This window comes from Littorina saxatilis, linkage group LG2 (genome assembly GCF_037325665.1).
Source record: "Littorina saxatilis isolate snail1 linkage group LG2, US_GU_Lsax_2.0, whole genome shotgun sequence".
In the NCBI taxonomy this organism is placed as follows: domain Eukaryota; kingdom Metazoa; phylum Mollusca; class Gastropoda; order Littorinimorpha; family Littorinidae; genus Littorina; species Littorina saxatilis.
Window position 1 is genome coordinate 79,793,271 of NC_090246.1, and position 23,663 is coordinate 79,816,933.

Sequence of the window (23,663 nt, forward strand, 5' to 3'; positions counted from 1 at the left end):
GCCAATGTCACGGTCATTTATTGATCACCACTTCTGTCTGTCTCTCTAAATCCTTGGGTGTATTGTACATAAATGTATGCATTCTCCAGCACTGCCCATTATACTTTATCTCTACCTCAAAGAGCTTCCAGCAGAAATGCTGTGGGTAAAAGAACACACACACACACACACACACTGAAAGATGTACTAACTCCAGTGGAACGAACTTCTGCCCCATTGTAGCTTAGTGAGTAATTAAGTGGGCAGTGCAACAAACAAGCCTCATACCTGTGCAAAGGTAAGAGCTGGGAATCTACTGCCCCAGGAATGTTCAGGGAGATTTGAACATGAACAAAACCAAGCAAAAGGTACCATGTTGTGTTGTGCTGCCCCACTTTTTAGACCTAAAACAAATCTGAGAAAATTGGGTTTGAAAAAGGAGAGTCTTAGAATTGGTGTACATTGACAGAGGTAAGGATAAGGAAATGTGACAAAACAGGGTCTTAAAAGGAAGGAAGTGTTCTATCCGAGGGTCTTAAGGGCGGGGATGTAGCTCAGTCGGTAGCGCGCTGGATTTGTATCCAGTTGGCCGCTGTCAGCGTGAGTTCGTCCCCACGTTCGGCGAGAGATTTATTTCTCAGAGTCAACTTTGTGTGCAGACTCTCCTCGGTGTCCGAACACCCCCGTGTGTACACGCAAGCACAAGACCAAGTGCGCACGATAAAAAAAAATGTAATCCATGTCAGAGTTCGGTGGGTTATAGAAACACAAAAATACCCAGCATGCTTCCTCCGAAAGCGGCGTATGGCTGCCTAAATGGCGGGGTAAAAACGGTCATACACGTAAAAGCCGTGGGAGTTTCAGCCCATGAACGAACAAACAAACTGAGGGTCTTACAATGGGTGATCCACTGTAATGGGACATGACCAAGGTGAGTCCTATAAGCATGCTCTCCTTGTGTTACAGACCGTCAGAGCAAGACAAGTTACTGGAGGAGGACCCGGACCTGGGAGACTTCTCCATGGTGCAGAGAGAGACAGAGATACTCAGATCCGTGAGTGGGATACCAACTTCTATTTCTATATAGGCATTGTATCTATACTCAGATCTGACAGTGTGATACAAAGATGCTATTTCGAAGTAGTCCTGGTACCTGACATCATGGTTTTAGATGCAGAAAGAAATGTCGGCTCTACTAGTACATGTAGGTAAAAACCAATAAAAACTGACAACAATATGGATTATTTTCTCACACACTAAGAACACCCACACTCTACATTGCATCTTGACAACTTTCCCAGTGAGTATTTTTGCAGTGAATACAGAAAACAGAATATTTTTGCCCAAGGTTGAGAAACATTCACTCCAGCCAAGCACACCCAACACAATAAAACGAATCAACGACAACAATTTAAATACAAATGGTTTTTGTGTGCACAGTACCGCAAGCCTCCTCCGCCCAAGAACCGCGCCCGAGCCAGCAGAGTGCCGCGTGGTGTTAAGGCAGCCGACCATAAAGCCAACCCTGATGCTTTGAAGGTGAGTTATATTCTGTGTGAGTGTTTGTGTGTGACTTCAAGGTTATGGTGTTTAAGACTATAGCTCCTGAAAGTGGGTTGAATAAGTCTGAGGTGTGAACCAGTGAATATAAAAGAGGGAAAAAAACCTCTCCATTTAAGAAGGTCTGGGCCAAGATTTCACTGCAAGCTTGTGAAAATGTACTCAACAGTCTGTGCAAACGGTACACTATCCACACAGATTTGGCGTTTCACTTTACATCCATGGAAGTCCATGGATCTGCTAAAAAAAAGTCCCACCCCTGTAGATTGCAAATTGAACATCCCAGAAGGAGAGTGACAAAGAGGGAAGGTACAGCCTGAAAGTAATTTGTCAAAGTCTACTATTTAGAACTGCCTTGAGGGGCAGAGGAAGTGCAGGGATCACAAAGGATGAGCATCCATTTTGCCATGTGTTGTACAATTTCAGGACCTTGTGGAGAAAGAGGAAGGGGAGGTGAACGGCGTGACAAAGAGGGAGCACCCCGACCCCCCCACACCCAGCAAGGCACTCACCCCCCCGGCTGTCGACATCAGTGCTATGCACAGCTCAATGCTAGATGACATCGACCACACCCTGGCGGCTCTGCACGACAGCGATGACGACTTAGACAACAATATATCACTGGCCGCCCCTACACCCAGCTCTGGCAAGAACCGCTCCCGGGAAGGATCAGCCGACAGAAGCACCGCTGGCCTCAAGGGGGCAGCACTCAAGCCGCCGGGCAGGGATGGGGTGTCCAAGTCCCCCAGTCAGGAGGAGCTGGCCAAAGTGCTGGCTGCAGAACTGTCACGCTCGGTTAGTAGGGAGGTCTTATCCTCCAAGCATGAGAGCAGGACAGAGTCTCCCAAGCCACAAACAACAGAATCTTCTAAGCCACAGAGCAAGGAGTCAACTCCCAAGCCACAGAGCAAGGAGTCGACTCCCAAGCCACAGAGCAAGGAGTCGACTCCCAAGCCACAGAGCAAGGAGTCGACTCCCAAGCCACAGAACAAGGAGTCAACTCCTAAGGCTCAAAGCAAAGAGTCCACACCAAAATCCCAGAGCGCCGCAGCGTCTCCCAAACTGGGCATCAAACTGCCGTCAGCCTCACACAGCCAGGACAATGCCAAGGCCACCAACGGCAGCAGTGGTGCTGGTGATAGGAATGGCTTGGATACTGGTGCCGGTGCTAGTGGTGATAAAAAGCAGCCTTCCCCTGAGAGGGAGGGCGCCAAAGACTCAGGGAATATCTTTGCCTTGATCGACCCCACGGTGAAGGCTGGTGAGGGGGCAGACAGGAACAAGAGCAAGATCCCCACCAGAGCAGGTCAGTGTGTGTGTGTGTGTGTGAGAAACAAATTTATTTATTTATTTATTTATTTATTTGGTGTTTAACGTCGTTTTCAACCACGAAGGTTATATCGCGACGAGGGAAAGGGGGGAGATGGGATAGGGGAAAGGGGGGAGATGGGATAGAGCCACTTGTTAAGTGTTTCTTGTTCACAAAAGCACTAATCAAAAAATTGCTCCAGGGGCTTGCAACGTAGTACAATATATGACCTTACTGGGAGAATGCAAGTTTCCAGTACAAAGGACTAAACATTTCTTACATACTGCTTGACTAAAATCTTTACAAACATTGACTATATTCTATACAAGAACCACTTAACAAGGGTAAAAGGAGAAACAGAATCCGTTAGTCGCCTCTTACGACATGCGGGGTGCAGAGAAATAAGGATGTGGAAAAGAAGACTTTTGGTAAGTGAAATAAAGGTGATGGATCCAGTCAGGTAGAAATAAGACAACAAGAAAAGAATTGGAAAACTGCAGGGAATAGTAGGGAGAGTTTTCTTGGAAGGAAATATAGGTGAAAGGACTGGTAAGGCAGAAATAAGACAAAAGAAGAGAAGTAAAGGGGTGGGGTAGCTCTGTTTAAACTCCCGCTGCGTGAAGGCGACCCCATGGGAGCATGAGAAACAAAGAGAGAGTGTGTGTGTGTGAGAAACAGAGAGAGAGTAATATATCTTCTCTTCATTCATTATTTCATTTGCATGACTGGAGAAGCAGAAGGGACAGCAAATGTAAAGAAAATCTGTGTAATTTATTCGGACACAACCTTTCACGAAAACCTGTGCTTCAAATTGGTGATCAGTTTGCATTTACCATTATCAGATCAGAATAACCTATCCTGCCAGGTTATATATGCTGTATTTAAAAGCCCCCCCCCCCCCCAAAAAAAAAAAAAAAAAAAAAAAAACCATGTACTTGTGGAATTGCCTTTTGTAGTTGGTTTCTGTTGGCCCTCTCCGTAAAAAAAAAAGTCAATTTGTGATGGCTTAAGTCATTAAAATCAAAGGTGTTCCCTCTTGATGACTGACTGCTGTCTATTGTGATGTGTAAGAAAACCTGACAGCTTGACATCTCTGATGGAGATGGAGTGTTTAAGCTGATCTCACTTGTGACACAGCAAGTGTGTGAAAATACTGGCATTGATCCATGAGCCTATTAACTATTTCAAATCACTTAAATGTCAGCTGCCATTAACTCTGAGCTCCATTTTGCATTGAGTTCCATGCAACCATATTTAGACAACTTTGACGACCCATTTAGAAACCAACTTGAGGACACATATTTGGACACCTATCAGTATCACGCCTGCAAGCATTACCTGGGTGCACCTGTTTCAGGTGACACAAAACCCTGACCATGTTCCACAATCACAAGTAATCCCTGAGGCTGGGCAGGGTATCAAACTAGGAGCGTGTAGGGGGGGGGGGGGGGGGGGGGGGGGAGTTTACTGCATATATATAAAAAAAAATGTAACAACCAAACAGTCACAGCCAATGTTCTTAAAAAAAGTCTCCTCCTCATGTATGTAGGGAAGGCTAAGCATTAGAAACAGTTTCCATACAACAACAAGTAGGAGTGAGAGCAAGTATACTGTTAAGAGTTGTGTGTTGACCCAAGTGCGGTGTGTTGTTGTGTGTTTACTAAAGTGCGGTGTGTTTCAGCGTCCAGCCCCACACAGCCTACAGCCCTCCTCAGACCTGGGTCTGGCAAAGAGAAGCGATTCCCGTGAGTTTCACATTCAATCCCTCTCGCATACATGTGTAAATAACTAGCCCTCAGAGAGAGAAGCGATTCCCATGAGTTTCACATTCAATCCCTCTCACATACATGTGTAAATAACTAGCCCTCAGAGAGAGAAGCGATTCCCGTGAATTTCACATTCAATCCCTCTCACATACATGTGTAAATAACTAGCCCTCAGAGAGAGAAGCGATTCCCGTGAGTTTCACAACCATTCCAACCTTCCACATGTGTACAATGTATCTATAGCTTGCCCTCTCACAACTCTAACCCAGAACTTTCTTTCTTTATCTTTCTTTAATTGGTGTTTAACGTCGTTTTCAACCGTTCAAGGTTATATTGCGACTAACCCAGAACAGAAGTCACACAAATTAGTGAGGGCAGAGAAAGTTCTCCTCACCCATCACAGTATTTCACATAGGTTTGTTTGAATTGTTGTTGTGACCAATGCCATGTAGTCATTTCAATGTTGATGCATGTCAAAGGCCATAGATGGCTTACATCCTATCCAGTCATTCAACCTCTTTACACTGTCTTTGTTACAACTACAAGAGACAGAATAGATCTTGGGAATAACCTTGTTTTGAGCAATACGATGGTATGAATAAAGCCTTCTGGATACATCTGAATACACGGACCGAACACCATGTGATTGAAAGCATGCACACTCTACAAGTGTTTCCTTCTTGCAGGGTACCATCAGTACACGGGGACCAAATGGACCAGCTACTCAAATGTGAGTCCGACAACTTGTTTCTGGGTGATGCGAGTGTGTCTGCACTATTAGTCAAACATTCTCTGTGTGTGTGTGTGTGTGTGTTGACAAATTGCTAATAAGTGTTATGCCTTGAAGAATTCAATCTTGACACCATTATGGGCATACCAACCCAGGTAACAGTGTCAGTTGAGTAATGAGTAGTTCAAGTGTCGGTTTGAACTGAAGAGACCACACAGCTCCCAGGTGACAATTCCCTTGCAATGACTGACTGACACAAACCTCTGTTTCTTGCAGCTCTAAAGACGCGTCTGAAGGAAGACAGTCCCAGCGCCAAACCCCTCACCAACAAAGTATCGCCACAGGTAAGGTTTGCCCAGCAATGGGATAATACTGTACAGTCATGAAAAACGGAAAGGCTTGCCCAATCAAAACACACAAGTATCTATTCATACACACAACTTGCAACCGGATTGACAGCACTTGTTGTCAGCTAGAAAATGCCAAAACTAAATGACGTGACACAACCCTTGACTAATGATCAACTTTCAAGTGTCCTGTGCTTGTCTTCCATCCCGTTGAATGCTGCCCAATGTATCGCCAAATCATGGGCATCTTGCAACAACTCCTTGAAATGCACTACTGTACTTTCTTCATGAAATGCTTATTTTTGATCATTGCTTGTGTTTATACAAAACATCTTCCCACCCAACCTGTCAAAACATTTCAGTCAGGATACCGATCTATACCTTGCAGGAAGTGTGCTTCCATCTTCAGGCTTAAAGAAAACTCGAACCTAATAGTTTATATTGCATTAAAGAGTGTATCCCGACGGAAAGAGGGTTCACTTCGGCCTAAAAGTGATGCCAGACCTTCCGGCATTCCAGCTAGCCGTCCCTCCACTGACCGAGTAAAACTTTCTCACTGGCACCTCGGAAGCATTGGCAAGCAAGGCAAAAGCTAACAAATGTGCAGCTTCTAATGGTTATCATTCTTGTAAAAAAAAATTCCGTTTTTTGTCTTTTCATGGGGATGCAGATTGTACTGTTCGCCTTATTTTATCAATTATTAAATCTATAATTGAAATGTATAAATGAATGTTAGTGGAATACGGTTTGTCTTGTATCACACCAAACCAGCGCAATTTCGTTGTGGTTTTGAGCAAGAGGTTAACACTGAGAGACTGAGACAACAAAATGAAACAAGACAAACAAACAGAATTAGACACACAGAGATAGATTGAGAGAGAGAGAGAGAGAGAGAGAGAGAGAGAGAGAGAGAGAGAGAGAATCGGACAGATAGACAGTCAGACAGACAGACGACCAAGAGAGAGAGAGAGAGAGAGAGAGAGAGAGCAGCACAGAGGAGCGTGTGCAGATGCTTTGCAAGAATAAGCTTGAAAACCAGTTTGAATAAATAGCAGCAGATAGAGCTGCATGTCATAATCAAGTAATTTATTTGTTTCTTGTCTGGCTTTATTGACTGCATGCCGATCATGTGGCATGGCAGTGACTTTTCACTCTTCAGTCGGAAATACACTGTACATAACACAGCTCCCACTCTCCCTCACTAATGCCTACCCCAAGCCGTGACAACTGATGCTTGGAAATTGTGTGGAAGAGTACACCTCTCTATTTCTCTCCAATGCTCTTCCTGCTGACATGCGGTGACACCGGACACCCCACAGAGTTTAGCCAGCTAACCCTCCACCCCCTCCCCCCTTTCTCTCTCTCACTCCCTCCAGCCATGTACTGTTGGGGGCTGTGGCCAGAGAGGCCAGCTGCACTGTTCACTCAGAGCAAAACCAGTTGACTGTGTCGTAACTTTTGACAAAGCAAGACAACTGAAGGGTTCATAGATTAGGCAACCGACTCACTGGTCAAGGCTGAGGGGAAACAAGAGTATCTTGTCAATGAAAGAGGTTACACACAGACACACGATGGGTACACGTGCACTCAAGTTATCAGTGACTGTCATCACACCATTGGGGCTGTGATCTTTGTACCAAGAGCCGGACTGCTCTGTTATCGATTTTGTTGTGGTGAAAATTTGACGATGGTCTGTCCGTACATTGGAGGTATGACCTGCTGTTGGGACCGAAAATGAGTGTCCGCGTCCACGTTTTGCAGGTGTCCGTTTAAGGGGGGGCAAATATAGAAGGAAAACACTCCGTGCCGAGCAAATGTGTCCGTACATGTCAGGTGTCCGCTCACGCCGGGGGCCGTACATTGCAGGGACTGCTGTATATATAACACAGAAATATATGTTATGTTTATAAGAGAGAGAGAGAGAGAGAGAGAGAGAGAGAGAGAGAGAGAGAGAGAACTGATTTTCATTTCAAGAATGTGTAGAGAACTGACAAATCCCATTACTTTCAATAGATTCACTAATAATATGTTCATAAAGCAAATGTATGAAGATAAGTCTGTGAGTTTCTGTCTACATGTATTCAGTGTCTTATTTTCTGTCTGTATCTCTTCGAATACTGCATGAGCGCCTGTGAAATAGTTTTTAGATGCTGGTAACAGTACGACCAGTGTGTTTTCTTCACAAAAATTAAATAAAACAGTCTTTTCGATAGTTATATAAGTAGCCGAAAACAAAAACAGTCCGTCACTCTTCTATTCCTCCTTGCTCGGTGGCAACATTTTCCTCGGTCAAGCCGTAACGCTGTTTTAGATTCGGCGCCGGCTCTTCGCATCACTTTTGCAAGTGGCGTGAAGAAGGGAGCAAACCCTCTTTCTGTAGGGATACACTCTTTGATTGCATGTTCTTAATACAGTTACTTTCTTGTCATCTTTCAGGATGAACCTGCTGACAGTGACCTTGACCCCCACGGAAGGAACAGGTCGAACTCTGACCCCAGCCGTCAGCAGGACGAGAAGAAAACCAAGCTTCACCAGACACATCTATGAGGTGGACGCTGCCCACTTTGCTCACCACAGCGCCTTGTGGACTCTCAGTCCTGACTCTCTCTTCATGCTGCACTGGAGCCGCGCGATGATTCTCTGCGTTCATAATAACAACATGAACAGTTCAAGCTATGCACCGTCACTGTTCACTGTTGCAAACCGTATTTATCACGTCTGTGCCTCTTGTCATGTTACCAGTATGACTCATGCTGCCAGCCATGTTACAGTGCATTGCAAGCTTTCTCGTTTTCATATTCACAAGTCGATTTCCAGTGCTGCGCCGCTTGCAAAATGTGCCCCTTGGAGTTTACCACTGACTGCAACACCATGGCTGTTTGTGTCAACTGACGTGTGCTTGCCTCGCATCATAGTCAATAGACGAATTTAAGACCTGCGCTGGGTGCAAAACGTTTTCCTTGGATACTGACTGCAACACCATGGCTGCTTGCCTCAACTGATCTGTGCTTGCCTCACATCATACTCAAGAGACGATTTTCACTGCTTGCAAAACGTTTTCCTTGGAAACTGACTGCAACACCATGGCTGCTTGCCTCAACTGATCTGTGCTTGCCTCACATCATACTCAAGAGACGACTTTTACTGTGCGCAAAACGTTTGAATACTGACTGCAACACCATGGCTGCTTGCCTCAACTGATCTGTGCTTGCCTCACATCATACTCAAGAGACGATTTTCACTGCTTGCAAAATGTTTTCCTTGGATACTGACTGCAACACCATGGCTGCCTTCACTGATCTGTGCTTGCCTCACATTCAAGCCGCACTGTTCTTCATCAGCTAATAAAATCAAGGACAGAGTTATGTGTGAGCATGGTGTATTAAAGACAGCTCTGCAGACAACCAGATGGCAAGAGCGCTCAGCTAGCCCAGCGTGACAGTCAAATTTCACAATTCTAGATGTCATTTTCCAAGACGTTAACTATAAGTGTCATTCATTTAAAAAATGGTGAGAAAAAAGGGCAACATACGTAAAAGCCCACTGGTGCAAAGAAAAGAGTGCCTCTGGAAGTTACAGCCCATGAAAGCAGAAGAAAAGGAAGCAGTGTCATAAACAGGTTTTATTAGCTTTGCAAGTTTCATTTGATGGCCTGCATTATCTATAAAGAGCTTCCAGCCTGCCTACATCAAAGGACAGGACATCATCAAAGACCACTGCTGACATTGGCTTTTTGCTTGCTCGTTTGTACGCTTCAAACCCTCTGTGATCTGTAATCCGGAATATCACCAGGAAATGTAACCATACTCGAGGAAAAGAAACAGTGCCTCAAACATTGAAATGAAATCAAAATGTTATGAAGATGATGCAAGAAAGCAGGTCTGTGGGTTGGGAAGGACGAGTGTGTTCAAACAGTGCTCACAGTCACAACCCGAATGAGATTGTGTTGATTTGACAAGGACTACCCTCTCCACTGCATGGAGCTGATCTCAACAAACCATGTTCACATTATTGAGGTAAAAGCCGAGTTCGTGTAATAACACAAAAACCGAATCCTGTGAAATCCTGTGGAAATCTTTGAGTTGTGGGTTAAAAAGTGATTGGAACCAGCTCCCAACCACACAGATGTCAGACTTCAAGATCTGATAAACAAAAAGAAGTCAGACTTCAAGAGTCTTGTCTTTTCACGACTATTCTCACTAAAACTATCAATTCATACTAATATTCAAGCAAACGACTTTATTCTATCTTGCTGCATCAAACAGATTAATTCATAAGAATGCAAATAAGTGTGTTAGAGAAAAAGTGTTAACAAGGAAGTGCATGTGATCTCTGCTATGCAGTGAAGCTGTGAGTGACGGCCATGTTTAATCTGGTTATTTATGCAAATTATGTTAACAACCACATATACTGGACCTCAGCTTTGCAAAGAGTTTGATTACAAGTTATCACTTGTAAGCTTATTTATACTGCTTTGATCAAACACTCACTCCGTGACAAGACTGCTTTTAATTTGATCAAACACTCACTCATTAACAAGATAAGTCTCGTAACGATGAAACTAGACAGTTTATTACTCTCATTTCCATTAAAATTGACAATCCTTCATCTTAACTTGCTGTTCATTTAAAGTGACAATCTTTCACCTCTGCAAGCTGCAGGATGAATGTCTAAAGCAATCCTGTGCTACAACACACAGGTTGCTTTGAAATAATCTGGTAATTTTTCATTACTTTCAAAGTGACAAAAAGGCACAATAGACAGACAAATAGAATAGTGTCAGAGTTTCACCCGAGCTAGAACAACGTAGATGTATTTACTAATGTAGTGATTCTGTATGAGAGCCTGGTAATAGAATGTAGAAACAGCATGAAGAGAAGAAAACGAATAGACCGTTTGCCTCTAGCACTGCTAGTAATAGTTGTTAAAGTACATTAATTACCCAGGTCACCTTCTCTCTAGACAGCCACTCTTGGCTTCTTGCTGTGTAAAACAGGTGTGTGTGTGTGTGTGTGTGTGTGTGTGTGTGTGTGTGTGTGTGTGTGTGTGTGTGTGTGTGTGTGTTTCAGTGTTCTTACTGATACACAAACAGTCCAAATATCCTAGTTAACAACGTGAAAAACTGTGATGATGAAGTTGCAACTATAAGTGTGTGTGTGACTGTGTGTGTGTGTGTGTATGAAATGCTCATTAGTGGTCAGACATTTGCTGACCCATGTTTAAAGTGTTCACTAATCAGAACAAGGAGATCTCATCTTTATCGCCAAATCAACCCCTTTTCATTTCTCATCTGTATAGGCGACTTGCCCTATCGGCCTGCGCCGCCAAATCGCGCGATAAATCTGCGTTAACTTGCGTGGCCTTGCGAGATCTGACACAAAATGCGGGCATGTCCGGATAGCTCTGTGAGAGGTTGCGTTTCAATACGGACACTTCGCCTTGAAAATTATGAAGGTTCAATGTGAACAGTGTGCTGCAGCAATGATAGCCGGGAAAATAATCCTAAAGTTCGTTCAAAGTACCCAAGCATGGCCCGTGCACAAAGGAAAGGCGATCGAGGTTTTTAAAAAAAATGTTTAACACAAGCTAGAGAACACCAGCGCTTGTGAGAGTAAAACAAACCCGCAGGGAAGTGAACCTTCCTTATCTTTTGCACCGGAGAGCTATTCAAGCGGGGTATTGTGCAAGTTGGCTATTCACGGCTGAAACGTGCATGTACAGCTGACCACAGTGAAAACAACAGTGTGTAACTTGCAATAAGTCTTGTCACTGTTCAAGAAAAGTAAATGAAAGTTCTCATCATGATGCAAGGGAGGTCATTTGCAATCCTCCTACAACAATGTGAAGGTCACAGCACCTCTCGCCACACCGCACATCACGATTCCAGCTTTCTGGGTCACACCAAATTAGAATCCCTCTCTATCTGCACCACAAGACACAATATTTCTAACCCAAAGTTGGGAATTCATTAGCTTAATATGATGGATTGATAAAAAGCAAACAGATTGCCAGTCCAGTTTCAACTAAAATAGATACATACACATATGAAAAGGTATTTTGTGAAGAATCTAACATTCACTACATAAATGTATTACAAAACTCTCTTCTCCACAGAATCGGCAGCCAGGTGACCAAATTGTGATCAGATTTTAGATACTAAGGTAGTCAAAAGTGTCAAAGCCTGGCTCAGTGGCTGGATCTCTGAGTGTTATGTGATAGTTTTCTACAGGGCGGACAGTTGTGTCACTACAACATCAATTTATTCTGACTGTTGAGTTCACTGTCACCACCGCATGCCTTAAACATGTTGTACACGTCCACAGAAGGGGAAATCTGATAACGCTGAGTATTGTTTCTAACCATATCACTGTGTGCTCCTTGTTACGTTACGTTGCTGTGGATCTGCCTTGCTCATTGAACGCTCTGCACAAGTTCGGCGTGCCTTAATGTTACACTTGTCATTACGTTATGCACTCTGTACATATGTTGAACGGCTTTTTGACAACTGTTTTATACACTCACTGTACAAAACCATATGAAAATAAAGAACATACTTTACACAACCAGTTTTTGTGCGTGTCTCTCTCTTTGTGGGACATACAACCAGGCTTGATCTCAATCTGTGGACTTAGGGTTTCTCACACAGGAAAGCAGGCTAACATCTCACAGAAAATTCTTTAACCACAACAAGCAAACAAAGTAAAACAAAAGAAAACAGGGTCGCGGAAGCTTAGTTGGGTCATGGGTTCTTCTTCTTCTTCTTCTGCGTTCGTGGGCTGAAACTCCCACGTACACTCGTGTTTTTTGCACGAGTGGAATTTTACGTGTATGACCGTTTTTACCCCGCCATTAAGGCAGCCATACGCCGCTTTCGGAGGAAGCATGCTGGGTATTTTCGTGTTTCTATAACCCACCGAACTCTGACATGGATTACAGGATCTTTTCCGTGCGCACTTGGTCTTGTGCTTGCGTGTACACACGAAGGGGGATAAGCCACTAAGCAGGTCTGCACATAAGTTGACCTGGGAGATCGGAAAAATCTCCACACTTAACCCACCAGGCGGCCGCGACCGGGATTCGAACCCTCGACCTTCCGATTAAGAGGCCGACGTCTTACCACCCCGCCACAGCGCCCGTCAGAGTCATGGGTTCAAACCCGGGCAAGGACAGACAACGGCCAACTTTATGTACCGACTCAGATACAGTATCAATGTCCCACCCCTATGTAACCACTGTGCACAGACAACGGCCAACTTTATGTACCGACTCAGATACAGTATCAATGTCCCACCCCTATGTAACCACTGTGCACAGACAACGGCCAACTTTATGTACCGACTCAGATACAGTATCAATGTCCCACCCCTATGTAACCACTGTGCACAGACAACGGCCAACTTTATGTACCGACTCAGATACAGTATCAATGTCCCACCCCTATGTAACCACTGTGCACAGACAACGGCCAACTTTATGTACCGACTCAGATACAGTATCAATGTCCCACCCCTATGTAACCACTGTGCACAGACAACGGCCAACTTTATGTACCGACTCAGATACAGTATCAATGTCCCACCCCTATGTAACCACTGTGCAACATCAAAGACCTTGGTCATTCCGTGAAAACTGCAGGTGGCGGATTACACCTAAACACTCACACACCTTGGAAGCACGGATCAGTTGCTGCTAGCTTTCCACTGGGAGGAAGCAACTGTTTTCAAGCGATGGGACAATAAAATCATGAATATAGAAATAAATGGTGACAAAAAAAACAAAAACAGAACGAGATAACAAAAACAAAAGCCAAGAAAGTGAAATGAGAGAGTGTACTCACTCTGTCCTTGAAGGTGTCGGGCAGCCATTTCTTGCGGTCCGTGGGTTTGGGCAGCGAGATATAAAAGCCGATGGTGTCGCCCTCCCCGTAGCCCTGGTCACAGTAGTGGTGTCCCTTGCTCTGGTGGAACGCTGACCCCTTGCGCGACCGGTATGCGTAGCTAAACTTGTCGTAGCCACACGGAGCTTGTAGGTTGCCTGTAAACGCACACACACACATCAAAATAAATATACAGACTGCTACAGTGGAATACTCTTTGTGAGACCACCACTGTACATCGATGTCTTACAAGAACCAGGTTCCTTTCGCTACTCACAGACAGAATTACATGACATTTTTGGCTTGTCCACATAGCATCATTGGACTCGGATTAATGAAATCTTTTTTTAATTTCAGTTCAAAACACAATTTTTGTATCTCCCTCACTACAGACACATATTTTTAGATATGTACAAGAGTAATCAGTGTTGACATGAAATACATTTAATTCGGCAAACAGCTATTTTATCTGTAAATCTAACCTTTGAGAATAGGTCATATGCATCCAAAAAGGTCATTACCATACATTGAACCTGTCTCTCTCTCCTTCACAAACACATGGATGGTCAGACAGACAGACAGACAGACAGACAGACAGAGAGACTAACCCAGAGGTTGTGACCAGCCAACCCTGACTGCAGATGGTTCGGGCAACTCGTTAACGGTCACCTCAAAGTACCACTGACCGCTGAGCACACCTGAAGAATGAAACATCACACATGCTGTCAAATCTCACTGTATTGTTTACATCAAATAGTTTAATTAAAGCAGAAGCACTTATTTTCCTGTCCCTATTCATGTAATTCCACTGCCACTGAAGAAACAACAGCGACTGTCTCAACTTTATTCACGTCAAAGGGACCAACCTTCTTGTTAGAAGGGGTGTGAATTTCTGACTATGCTTTCCATAAAATCTAGCTCAGTACACACAGACACAAACACACACAGATACATGCACACTCACAGCACCAAAATAATCACCACCACAACAGAAAAATCTCTGCCACAATGTGTGTCCACAAAGCGGTGAGGAAGAGAAAGTGTCAGGACTCACCGTGTGACGCTCTGATCATGGCGTACCCTTTCTCCCCAGACACCGTCAGTCGGTCATCAGACAGCTTCAGTTGCAGGGCTGAAACACAACCAACGTCACACTGCAAGCACTGGCACACATCAGATTATCAAACCCAGTGCTTGAAACTGCAGACATCAAGATTTATGCATTATGGCTTCCTTGTATTCAAAAACAGTAGGGCAAAAACCAGACGATACTTCTGTACCTAATCTTGCACTGTACCCAATCATAGTCCTAAACAGGGACAGGGGGTGGGGGTGGTGGTGGTGGTGGGGGGTGGCAGGAGGTTGTTGATATTGCAAACTGTGTCATACTCTACTGAGATTGCTGTACCAGTCCTACCTCTGTCATGCATGGACAGCAAGACCTGTGCGCCATGAAAGACATGATACAGGTACAACACACACTGCATTCTACAGGTACTATCATACACCTGTCCTCACCACAGAACAGGTACAACACACACTGCACTCTACAGGTACTAACGTACACCTGTCCTCACCACAGAACAGGTACAACACACACTGCACTCTACAGGTACTAATGTACACCTGTCCTCACCACAGAACAGGTTCAACACACACTGCACTCTACAGGTACTGACATACACCTGTCCTCACCATAGAACAGGTACAACACACACTGCACTCTACACGTACTATCATACACCTGTCCTCACCACAGAACAGGTACAACACACACTGCACTCTACAGGTACTATCATACACCTGTCCTCACCACAGAACAGGTACAACACACACTGCACTCTACAGGTACTATCATACACCTGTCCTCACCACAGAACAGGTACAACACACACTGCACTCTACAGGTACTATCATACACCTGTCCTCACCACAGAACAGGTACAACACACACACTGCACTCTACAGGTACTAACGTACACCTGTCCTCACCACAGAACAGGTACAACACACACTGCACTCTACAGGTACTAACGTACACCTGTCCTCACCACAGTACTGGTTCAACACACACTGCATTCTACAGGTACTGACATACACCTGTCCCACCTCTGTCATGCATGGACAGCAAGACCTGTGCGCCCTGAAGGACGCGATACAGGTACAACACACACTGCATTCTACAGGTACTATCATACACCTGTCCTCACCACAGAACAGGTACAACACACACTGCACTCTACAGGTACTATCATACACCTGTCCTAAACACAGAACAGGTACAACACACACTGCACTCTACAGGTACTATCATACACCTGTCCTCACCACAGAACAGGTACAACACACACTGCACTCTACAGTTACTATCACACACCTGTCCTCACCACAGAACAGGTACAACACACACTGCACTCTACAGGTACTAACGTACACCTGTCCTCACCACAGAACAGGTACAACACACACTGCACTCTACAGGTACTGACGTACACCTGTCCTCACCACAGTACAGGTTCAACACACACTGCATTCTACAGGTGCTGACATACACCTGTCCCACCTCTGTCATGCATGGACAGCAAGACCTGTGCGCCCTGAAGGACGCGATACAGGTACAACACACACTGCATTCTACAGGTACCAACATACACCTGTCCTCACCTCTGTCGTGCATGGACAGCAAGACCTGTGCGCCCTGAAAGACGCGATACAGGTAGCCAGGTATGGGCTTGCCGGCCATCTCCGTGCTGTCGTCAAAGGCCTGGCGGTTGGGGGCGTGTGTGTCGGCCTCGGCCAGGTAGTAGCGATAACCGTCCTTGTTGAAGGGATGTTCCAGGGGGTAGCCGTGAGGGGGCAGCTTGGGCCCGCCACCTGGGTCACTGAAAATAGGCACTTTCCTAATAGAGGTCAGTTTATCACTGTATCAACAGCACAATCTTAACATTGTCAACTCTCCCAAACTATTCACACACTACCCCAGAATTGAAACTTGTGTTCACTGTATATAAAAGGGGTGCGTTTGGGTTTAGGGGAAGAAAAAAACAAGAATGGTAAGTTTCTGGAACATTTTCATTTTAACAAAACAAGACGTTAACGATTACATTGGTCTTTACAGTTATCAGACAGACAAATAAATGAAGTGAAAACTTTTCTCAGGCTTTGGGGAGACACTTATTCTTCTATTTATGTCACTTTCATAATGAGTAGCTCCTCAGCCTTTTCTTTGAGGCAGCGGGTAGGGGCTTGGTTAGAAGGGGCTGTTTGATTGACCAGGATCCAACAAGTCACACAGAGTGACACCAAGCAAGCTGGAGACTTGGCTAAGAGTGACTCTGGTCGACAAGAATGATACTTCTCCCAGCAGCTGTCTTGGTTAGAAGGGGCTGTTTGATTGACCGGGATCCAACAAGTCACACAGAGTGACACCAAGCAAGCTGGAGACTTGGCTAAGAGTGACTCGGGTCGACAAGAATGATACTTCTCCCAGCAGCTGTCCTACTTTTTGTTTTTCTTGTTGGAGTAGACGGGCAGGCTGTCAAAGGCCCCTCTCCTCTTGGTGCGCCCGCTTCTGTTGGCCGCTGAAACAACACACACCAGTCAGCAACCCAACGTACCTCATGATAGTGAAACAACATATACCATTCAGCAGCCCAACATACCGCATCACAATGAAATATATCAATAACACACATCAGTCAACAACCCAATATACCGCATCACAATGAAATATATCAATAACACACATCAGTCAACAAACCAACATACCGCATCACAATGAAATATATCAATAACACACATCAGTCAGCAAACCAACGTGAAGTAAAAAATAGAAACAACTCTAGTGGGGACCATGTTCAACACTAGTCTACTCAACATGAACGTTGGCTTCAAAAGAGAATGGTCAGCAAGCAGTGGTTCTGACCAGCTGCCAATTCTATATATATATTTATCTTTGTTATTAACATTTTGAAGTAGCACAAACATTTTACAAATAACAGGTTAACACAATCCCCAAACTTGTAACCCACACTGAGAACAGTCCTGATGGAACTCACTTCAAACTGGCAACCACAGCTGTCCTTATTCCCTGACCCCCCCCCCCCCCCCCCCCCCCCACCTTCTTCCTGCAAACAGCACTTGCTAAAAGAACAAGTAGAAACAAGAACAAAGAACGGAGAGAGCTTACTTGCAGCAGTGTCCAAACTAAGCAGAAACAAGACTAAAGGGAGAGAACTTACTTGTAGCAGTCTCCAGTGCGCCCTGTGTCCCTGAAGGTCCAGCTCTGCCGTCATACGCCGGTGCTATCTTGGTCAGATCCTGTCACAATGTCACACACAGAATAATTATTAACTTCTAATCTTACGCTGACAGCTATGTCTGTGCATCATACACTTGCATCAGCTACACTTCTTGCATCACTCACAGTCACACAGGTAACTTGATCAAAGCGGCAATAACCCGACTTAGCCCCATGTGAGGTTCAAGGTCCCACTGAGTAAATCTCAAACAGTCGCTCTTCTTTCAGTATGTGACGTCACTTCCACAGGGCTAAAATGGGGACTATGCCGTGTAAGCGTTCTCATCAAGACTGACCTGATTGACGAGGGCAAAGTAGGCCTCGTTCCCCTCGTCAGGTATCACTGTGTACAGCTCGGGCTCTTTCATCTGAAACACACACAACCAGGCATATTACGGTACTACACTTACATCTGAAACACACACAACCAGGCATATTACGGTACTACACTTACATCTGAAACACACACAACCAGGCATATTACGGTACTACACTTACATCTGAATCATATACAACCAGGCATATTACGGTACTACACTTACATCTGAAACACACACAACCAGGCATATTACGGTACTACACTTTCATCTGAAACACACACAACCAGGCATTTTACCGTACTACACTTTCATCTGAAACACACACAACCAGGCATATTACGGTACTACACTTTCATCTGAAACACACACAACCAGGCATATTACGGTACTACACTTACATCTGAATCACACACAACCAGGCATATTACGGTACTACACTTACATCTGAAACACACACAACCAGGCATATTACGGTACTACACTTACATCTGAATCACACACAACCAGGCATATTACGGTACTACACTTTCATCTGAAACACACACAACCAGGCATATTACGGTACTACACTTTCATCTGAAACACACACAACCAGGCATATTACGGTACTACACTTACATCTGAATCATATACAACCAGGCATATTACGGTACTACACTTACATCTGAAACACACACAACCAGGCATATTACGGTACTACACTTACATCTGAAACACACACAACCAGGCATATTACGGTACTACACTTACATCTGAAACACACACAACCAGGCATATTACGGTACTACACTTACATCTGAATCCTATACAACTAGGTATATCACCACACTATAATTACATCGGTGTTAAGTAGTACATGGGAAGATATCAGACAGGAAACAACGCCTGCCTGACAAAAAGCTAAAACACCAATGCCATTGGATTATGACTGCTATTCTGTAGTTCCCACAGTCATCTTCTTCCAGCACCAACTTGTCAGAATGCTCATCTATCTGCCGTAACCTCAGCCAAAGCCACACAACTTAGTGAATGTTTGTACAAAGACTGTGGACTATTAGAGTCACCCACCATGGTGTTCTGTACAGTTTTGTGCCAGGTCAGCTTGGTTCTCCGCGTCATGCTGGTCATGTTGTCCCAGTTCTTCTCAATGAACGGTATGATGTCCTGCAACCACAGTCAAGGCAAATCAAACATCTTCACTTTAAAGTAAATAATAAAGACAAACTTTGCCCTTGTAAAGTTCCACTTTTCTAAAAAAAAAAGATTTTCAAGTACAATAACAAGCAGTTTTGACTGCAATTGTTTGTGTTAAAATACATTACATAGGGACCACTGGCATTTTCAATCACATATTTCAAGCTTAGTAGGATATAATGTCACTCTCACAATAACACCGGACCATTTGTTTACACAATAGATGTTGCGCTTCTCATCAACACAAGCAGGTAACTGTTTCTGCTTCTACTTCCAATAGATCTTTCTTTCTTTATTTGGTGTTTAACGTCGTTTTCAACCACGAAGGTTATATCGCGACGGGGAAAGGGGGGGAGATGGGATAGAGCCACTTGTTAATTGTTTCTTGTTCACAAAAGCACTAATCAAAAAATTGCTCCAGGAGCTTGCAACGTAGTACAATATATGACCTTACTGGGAGAATGCAAGTTTCCAGTACAAAGGACTTAACATTTCTTACATACTGCTTGACTAAAATGTGGAGGTCTTAAAAGGGGGGTTCCACAGTACAAGCTAAAAGCAAGGTGACTGACCATGTCCTTGGAAAACTCTGGCCTGTCCTCCCCCTCTTGCTGTGCTGTGCAGGTCAGGTTGGCCATGGCTTGGTACACCACCTGGCTGAATGCTGTGGACACAAACCATGACACATTTCTTGTAAGACACTTTTCACACACTCACACACACACACACACACACACACACACACACACACACACACACACACACACACACACACACACACACACACGTGCCTACAGGTAAAGCCGCGACTTGAAGTACCATCTCAGTAACACTGCCATGAAACCATACACGTTGCTTGTTGAAAGGTATGCTGTACTGTCATAACAGTGTTTTCAGGTAAGGGGATGTTGTACTCTGCCCTAATATACCAATTTATACAACTACAAGTGACTGCTGTACACTTACTGGCTTGTTTCTTGGTGAAGCTCTCGGCGGTGGTCTGACTGCAGTTCTTACAGTAGAACTGGTAACACGTCATGAAGGGCAGGCTCTTCCTGCAATGACACATTACACACCTCACTCATGGGTTTCCATGCACAATACACAGTGACATACCTTTTGGGCTATTTTTGGAGTAACAAGAACAATCTATAAAACAATCTTGTGACATGCTTTATCTATTTCTGTGCTTTTAAAATCTATAAAACAATCTTTTCTTGTGAATTTCCATTTTCAGCAGCTTACATAATACATTTAATACTTACCAAGTGAAGAAAAGAAAAACAACAGAAGAAAAGAAGAGAGCTGATTCGACATATCTTTCGCTTTGCGGGCTAACACAAAAATAATAACGCACCATAGTTTTCTGCCCAATAAACTTAAAAAACAATGACAAATATATATTGCCTGGACAGTTATGATGATGAAGCAGAGAGCAAGACGAACGTACCCGACGTTAGCGGTGGTGCAGGGTGAGTGAAACCATCCCCCACAGCCGCCACACATCAGTTCCACTGATCCTAGCTTCCTGGGCGCACCGCTGTAACACACACATCATGGGATTGAAAATAGGACAGACAAACCAACACACACACACATCAGTTCCATTGATCCTAGCTTCCTGGGCGCACCGCTGTAACACACACATCATGGGATTGAAAATAGGACAGACAAACCAACACACACACATCAGCTCCACTGATCCTAGCTTCCTGGGCACACTGCTGTAACACACACATCATGGGATTGAAAATAGGACAGACAAACCAACACACACACACATCAGTTCCATTGATCCTAGCTTCCTGGGCGCACCGCTGTAACACACACATCATGGGATTGAAAATAGGACAGACAAACCAACACACACACATCAGCTCCACTGATCCTAGCTTCCTGGGCGCACCGCTGTAACACACACATCATGGGATTGAAAATAGGACAGACAAACCAACACACACATCAGCTCCACTGATCCTAGCTTCCTGGGCGCTCCGCTGTAACACACACATCATGGGATTCAAACTGGGAAACACTAACTTAGTAACTAGCACACACACACATCATGGGATTCAAACTAGGACAGACAAACCAACACACACACATCAGCTCCACTGATCCTAGCTTCCTGGGCACACCGCTGTAACACACACATCATGGGATTCAAACTGGGAAACACTAACTTAGTAACTAGCACACACACACATCATGGGATTCAAACTAGGACAGACAAACCAACACACACACACATCAGCTCCACTCATCCTAGCTTCCTGGGCACACCGCTGTAACACACACATCATGGGATTCAAACTGGGAAACACTAACTTAGTAACTAGCACACACACACACATTATGGGATTCAAACTAGGATATACAAACCAACACACACCCATCATGGGATTGAAAATATGATATGAAACACAAACCAACACACACATCATGGGATTCAAACTTTGAAAATTTAACTAACACATGTATACATTCAAATCAGCTCCACTGATTCCAGTTTTCTTCAAAAGATAAAAAATCATTAAAGCCTACTTGGGTTGTGCTGTATACTCACAATAAGGTAAAATACTCTAGAACACTTTAAAATAAATCCATATTGAGGTTTACAATAATTTCATGCAGATACTTGACTGACCAGTAGCATGTAGCGACCTCTGACCCCTCATCATCCGCCTGGTCGGCCGGAGACTGTTCTGCTGCCTCTGTCTCCATCCTCTCTGCAACACACAGTGACACTTGACATTCAGCCTGTCTCACTTTCTTTTTTTATTTGGTGTTTAATGTCGTTTTCAACTGTTCAAGGTTATATCGCGACGGGGAAAGGGGGGGGGGGGGGGATGGGATAGAGCCACTTGTTAATTGTTTCTTGTTCACAAAAGCACCAATCAAAAAATTGCTCCAGGGGCCTGCAACGCAGTACAATACATGACCCTACTGGAAGAATGCAAGTTCCCAGTACAAAGGACTTAACATTTCTTACATACTGCTTGACTAAAATCTTTACAAACATTGACTATATTCTATACAAGAAACACTTAACAAGGGTAAAAGGAGAAACAGAATCCGTTAGTCGCCTCTTACGACATGCTGGGGAGCATCGGGTAAATTCTTCCCCCTAACCCACGGGGGGTGCCTGTCTCACTGCCTCTATTTCCTCTACAGCTACAGTAATGTTAACCAGTAATCACTGAGCAAACACCACAGATTGTGGACAACATAGGCTAATAAGGCAGGACTGAGAAAGCTAAGGCTCCCCAAAATAAAATGTTTGTTCTGGATGACAAGGCCCAAAAAATGGAAATTTGTGCATGTGACTTTTTAGTGGCCGGAGCAAGTTGTGTCCCCTAGATGTCGGACAAGAGTAACTTTCCTTGCCAAGATTGCAAAGTCAAGTTTTGTTATTTTTATTTTTTGTTTAGAGGGAAAAAAAGGGTTGATCTGGGAATCGACATGTCGCTCTTATCATAACAAAATCTTGATTACAAACAAAACTTCTCATCTGTAATACGAACAGACCATGTAAATTGTAATCAATCAAAAGAAAGACTAGAGATAAGATTGAGAGAGAGAGAGAGAGAGAGAGAGAGAGAGAGAGAGAGAGAGAGAGAGAGAGAGAGAGAGAGAGAGAGAGAGACTGAATCAGAGAGAGACTCAGAAGGAATATCACAGACAGACCAATAATTGAATAAAAAAACACGTCGCGTAAGGCGAAATTACTACATTTAGTCAAGCTGAGGAACTCACAGAATGAAACTGAACGCACTGAATTTTTTCACAATGACCGTAGTCCGCCGCTAGTGCAAAAGGCAGTGAAAATGACGAGCCTGTACATGTTTAATTTTAATCATAATTTTTATATTTTTAATTTTCGGAGCTTGTTTTTAATCCGAATATAACATGTTTTTGGAATCAGAAAATGATGAAGAATAAAATAAATGTAATTTTGGATCGTTTTATAAAAAAATAATTTTAATTACGATTTTCAGATTTTTAATGACCAAAGTCATTAATTAATTTTTAAGCCTACATGCTCAAATGCAATACCAAAGTCCGGCCTTTGTCGAAGATTGCTTGGCCAAAATTTCAATCAATTTGATTGAAAAATGAAGGTGTGACAGTGCCGCCTCAACTTTTACAAAAAGCCGGATATGACGTCATAAAAGACATTTATCGAAAAAATGAAAAAAAGTCTGGGGATATCATACCCAGGAACTCTCATGTAAAATTTCATAAAGATCGGTCCAGTAATTTACTCTGAATCGCTCTACAC

At 43.9% G+C, this 23,663-nt stretch overlaps 2 protein-coding genes across 5 annotated transcripts in view; one reads left to right on the plus strand and one right to left on the minus strand.

The window, feature by feature from the left end:
- LOC138959835 (serine/arginine repetitive matrix protein 5-like) overlaps positions 1-12,257 on the plus strand; it is a 35,382-nt gene extending 23,125 nt beyond the window's left edge. For all 3 annotated transcript variants that reach the window (XM_070331471.1, XM_070331470.1, XM_070331469.1), the window contains exons 3-9: positions 946-1,033; positions 1,420-1,518; positions 1,966-2,845; positions 4,530-4,593; positions 5,301-5,344; positions 5,621-5,688; positions 8,128-12,257. In XM_070331471.1, coding sequence (XP_070187572.1) covers positions 946-1,033; positions 1,420-1,518; positions 1,966-2,845; positions 4,530-4,593; positions 5,301-5,344; positions 5,621-5,688; positions 8,128-8,238 — 1,354 coding nt within the window. In that variant the 3' untranslated portion in view covers positions 8,239-12,257. The remainder of the gene's footprint in view (positions 1-945; positions 1,034-1,419; positions 1,519-1,965; positions 2,846-4,529; positions 4,594-5,300; positions 5,345-5,620; positions 5,689-8,127) is intronic.
- The window catches only part of LOC138959836 (set1/Ash2 histone methyltransferase complex subunit ASH2-like), a 73,709-nt gene that overhangs the window by 45,495 nt on the left and 4,551 nt on the right, over positions 1-23,663 (minus strand). For both annotated transcript variants that reach the window (XR_011453806.1, XM_070331472.1), the window contains exons 3-14: positions 22,029-22,110; positions 20,832-20,921; positions 20,348-20,436; positions 19,954-20,045; positions 19,256-19,351; positions 18,164-18,235; positions 17,809-17,887; positions 17,070-17,148; positions 16,232-16,449; positions 14,622-14,699; positions 14,176-14,265; positions 13,529-13,725 (exon numbers count right to left, since the gene is read on the minus strand). Coding sequence is in view for 1 of the 2 variants with exons in the window: in XM_070331472.1 (XP_070187573.1) it covers positions 13,529-13,725; positions 14,176-14,265; positions 14,622-14,699; positions 16,232-16,449; positions 17,070-17,148; positions 17,809-17,887; positions 18,164-18,235; positions 19,256-19,351; positions 19,954-20,045; positions 20,348-20,436; positions 20,832-20,921; positions 22,029-22,110 (1,262 nt within the window). In the remaining variant the exon portion in view is untranslated. The remainder of the gene's footprint in view (positions 1-13,528; positions 13,726-14,175; positions 14,266-14,621; positions 14,700-16,231; positions 16,450-17,069; positions 17,149-17,808; positions 17,888-18,163; positions 18,236-19,255; positions 19,352-19,953; positions 20,046-20,347; positions 20,437-20,831; positions 20,922-22,028; positions 22,111-23,663) is intronic.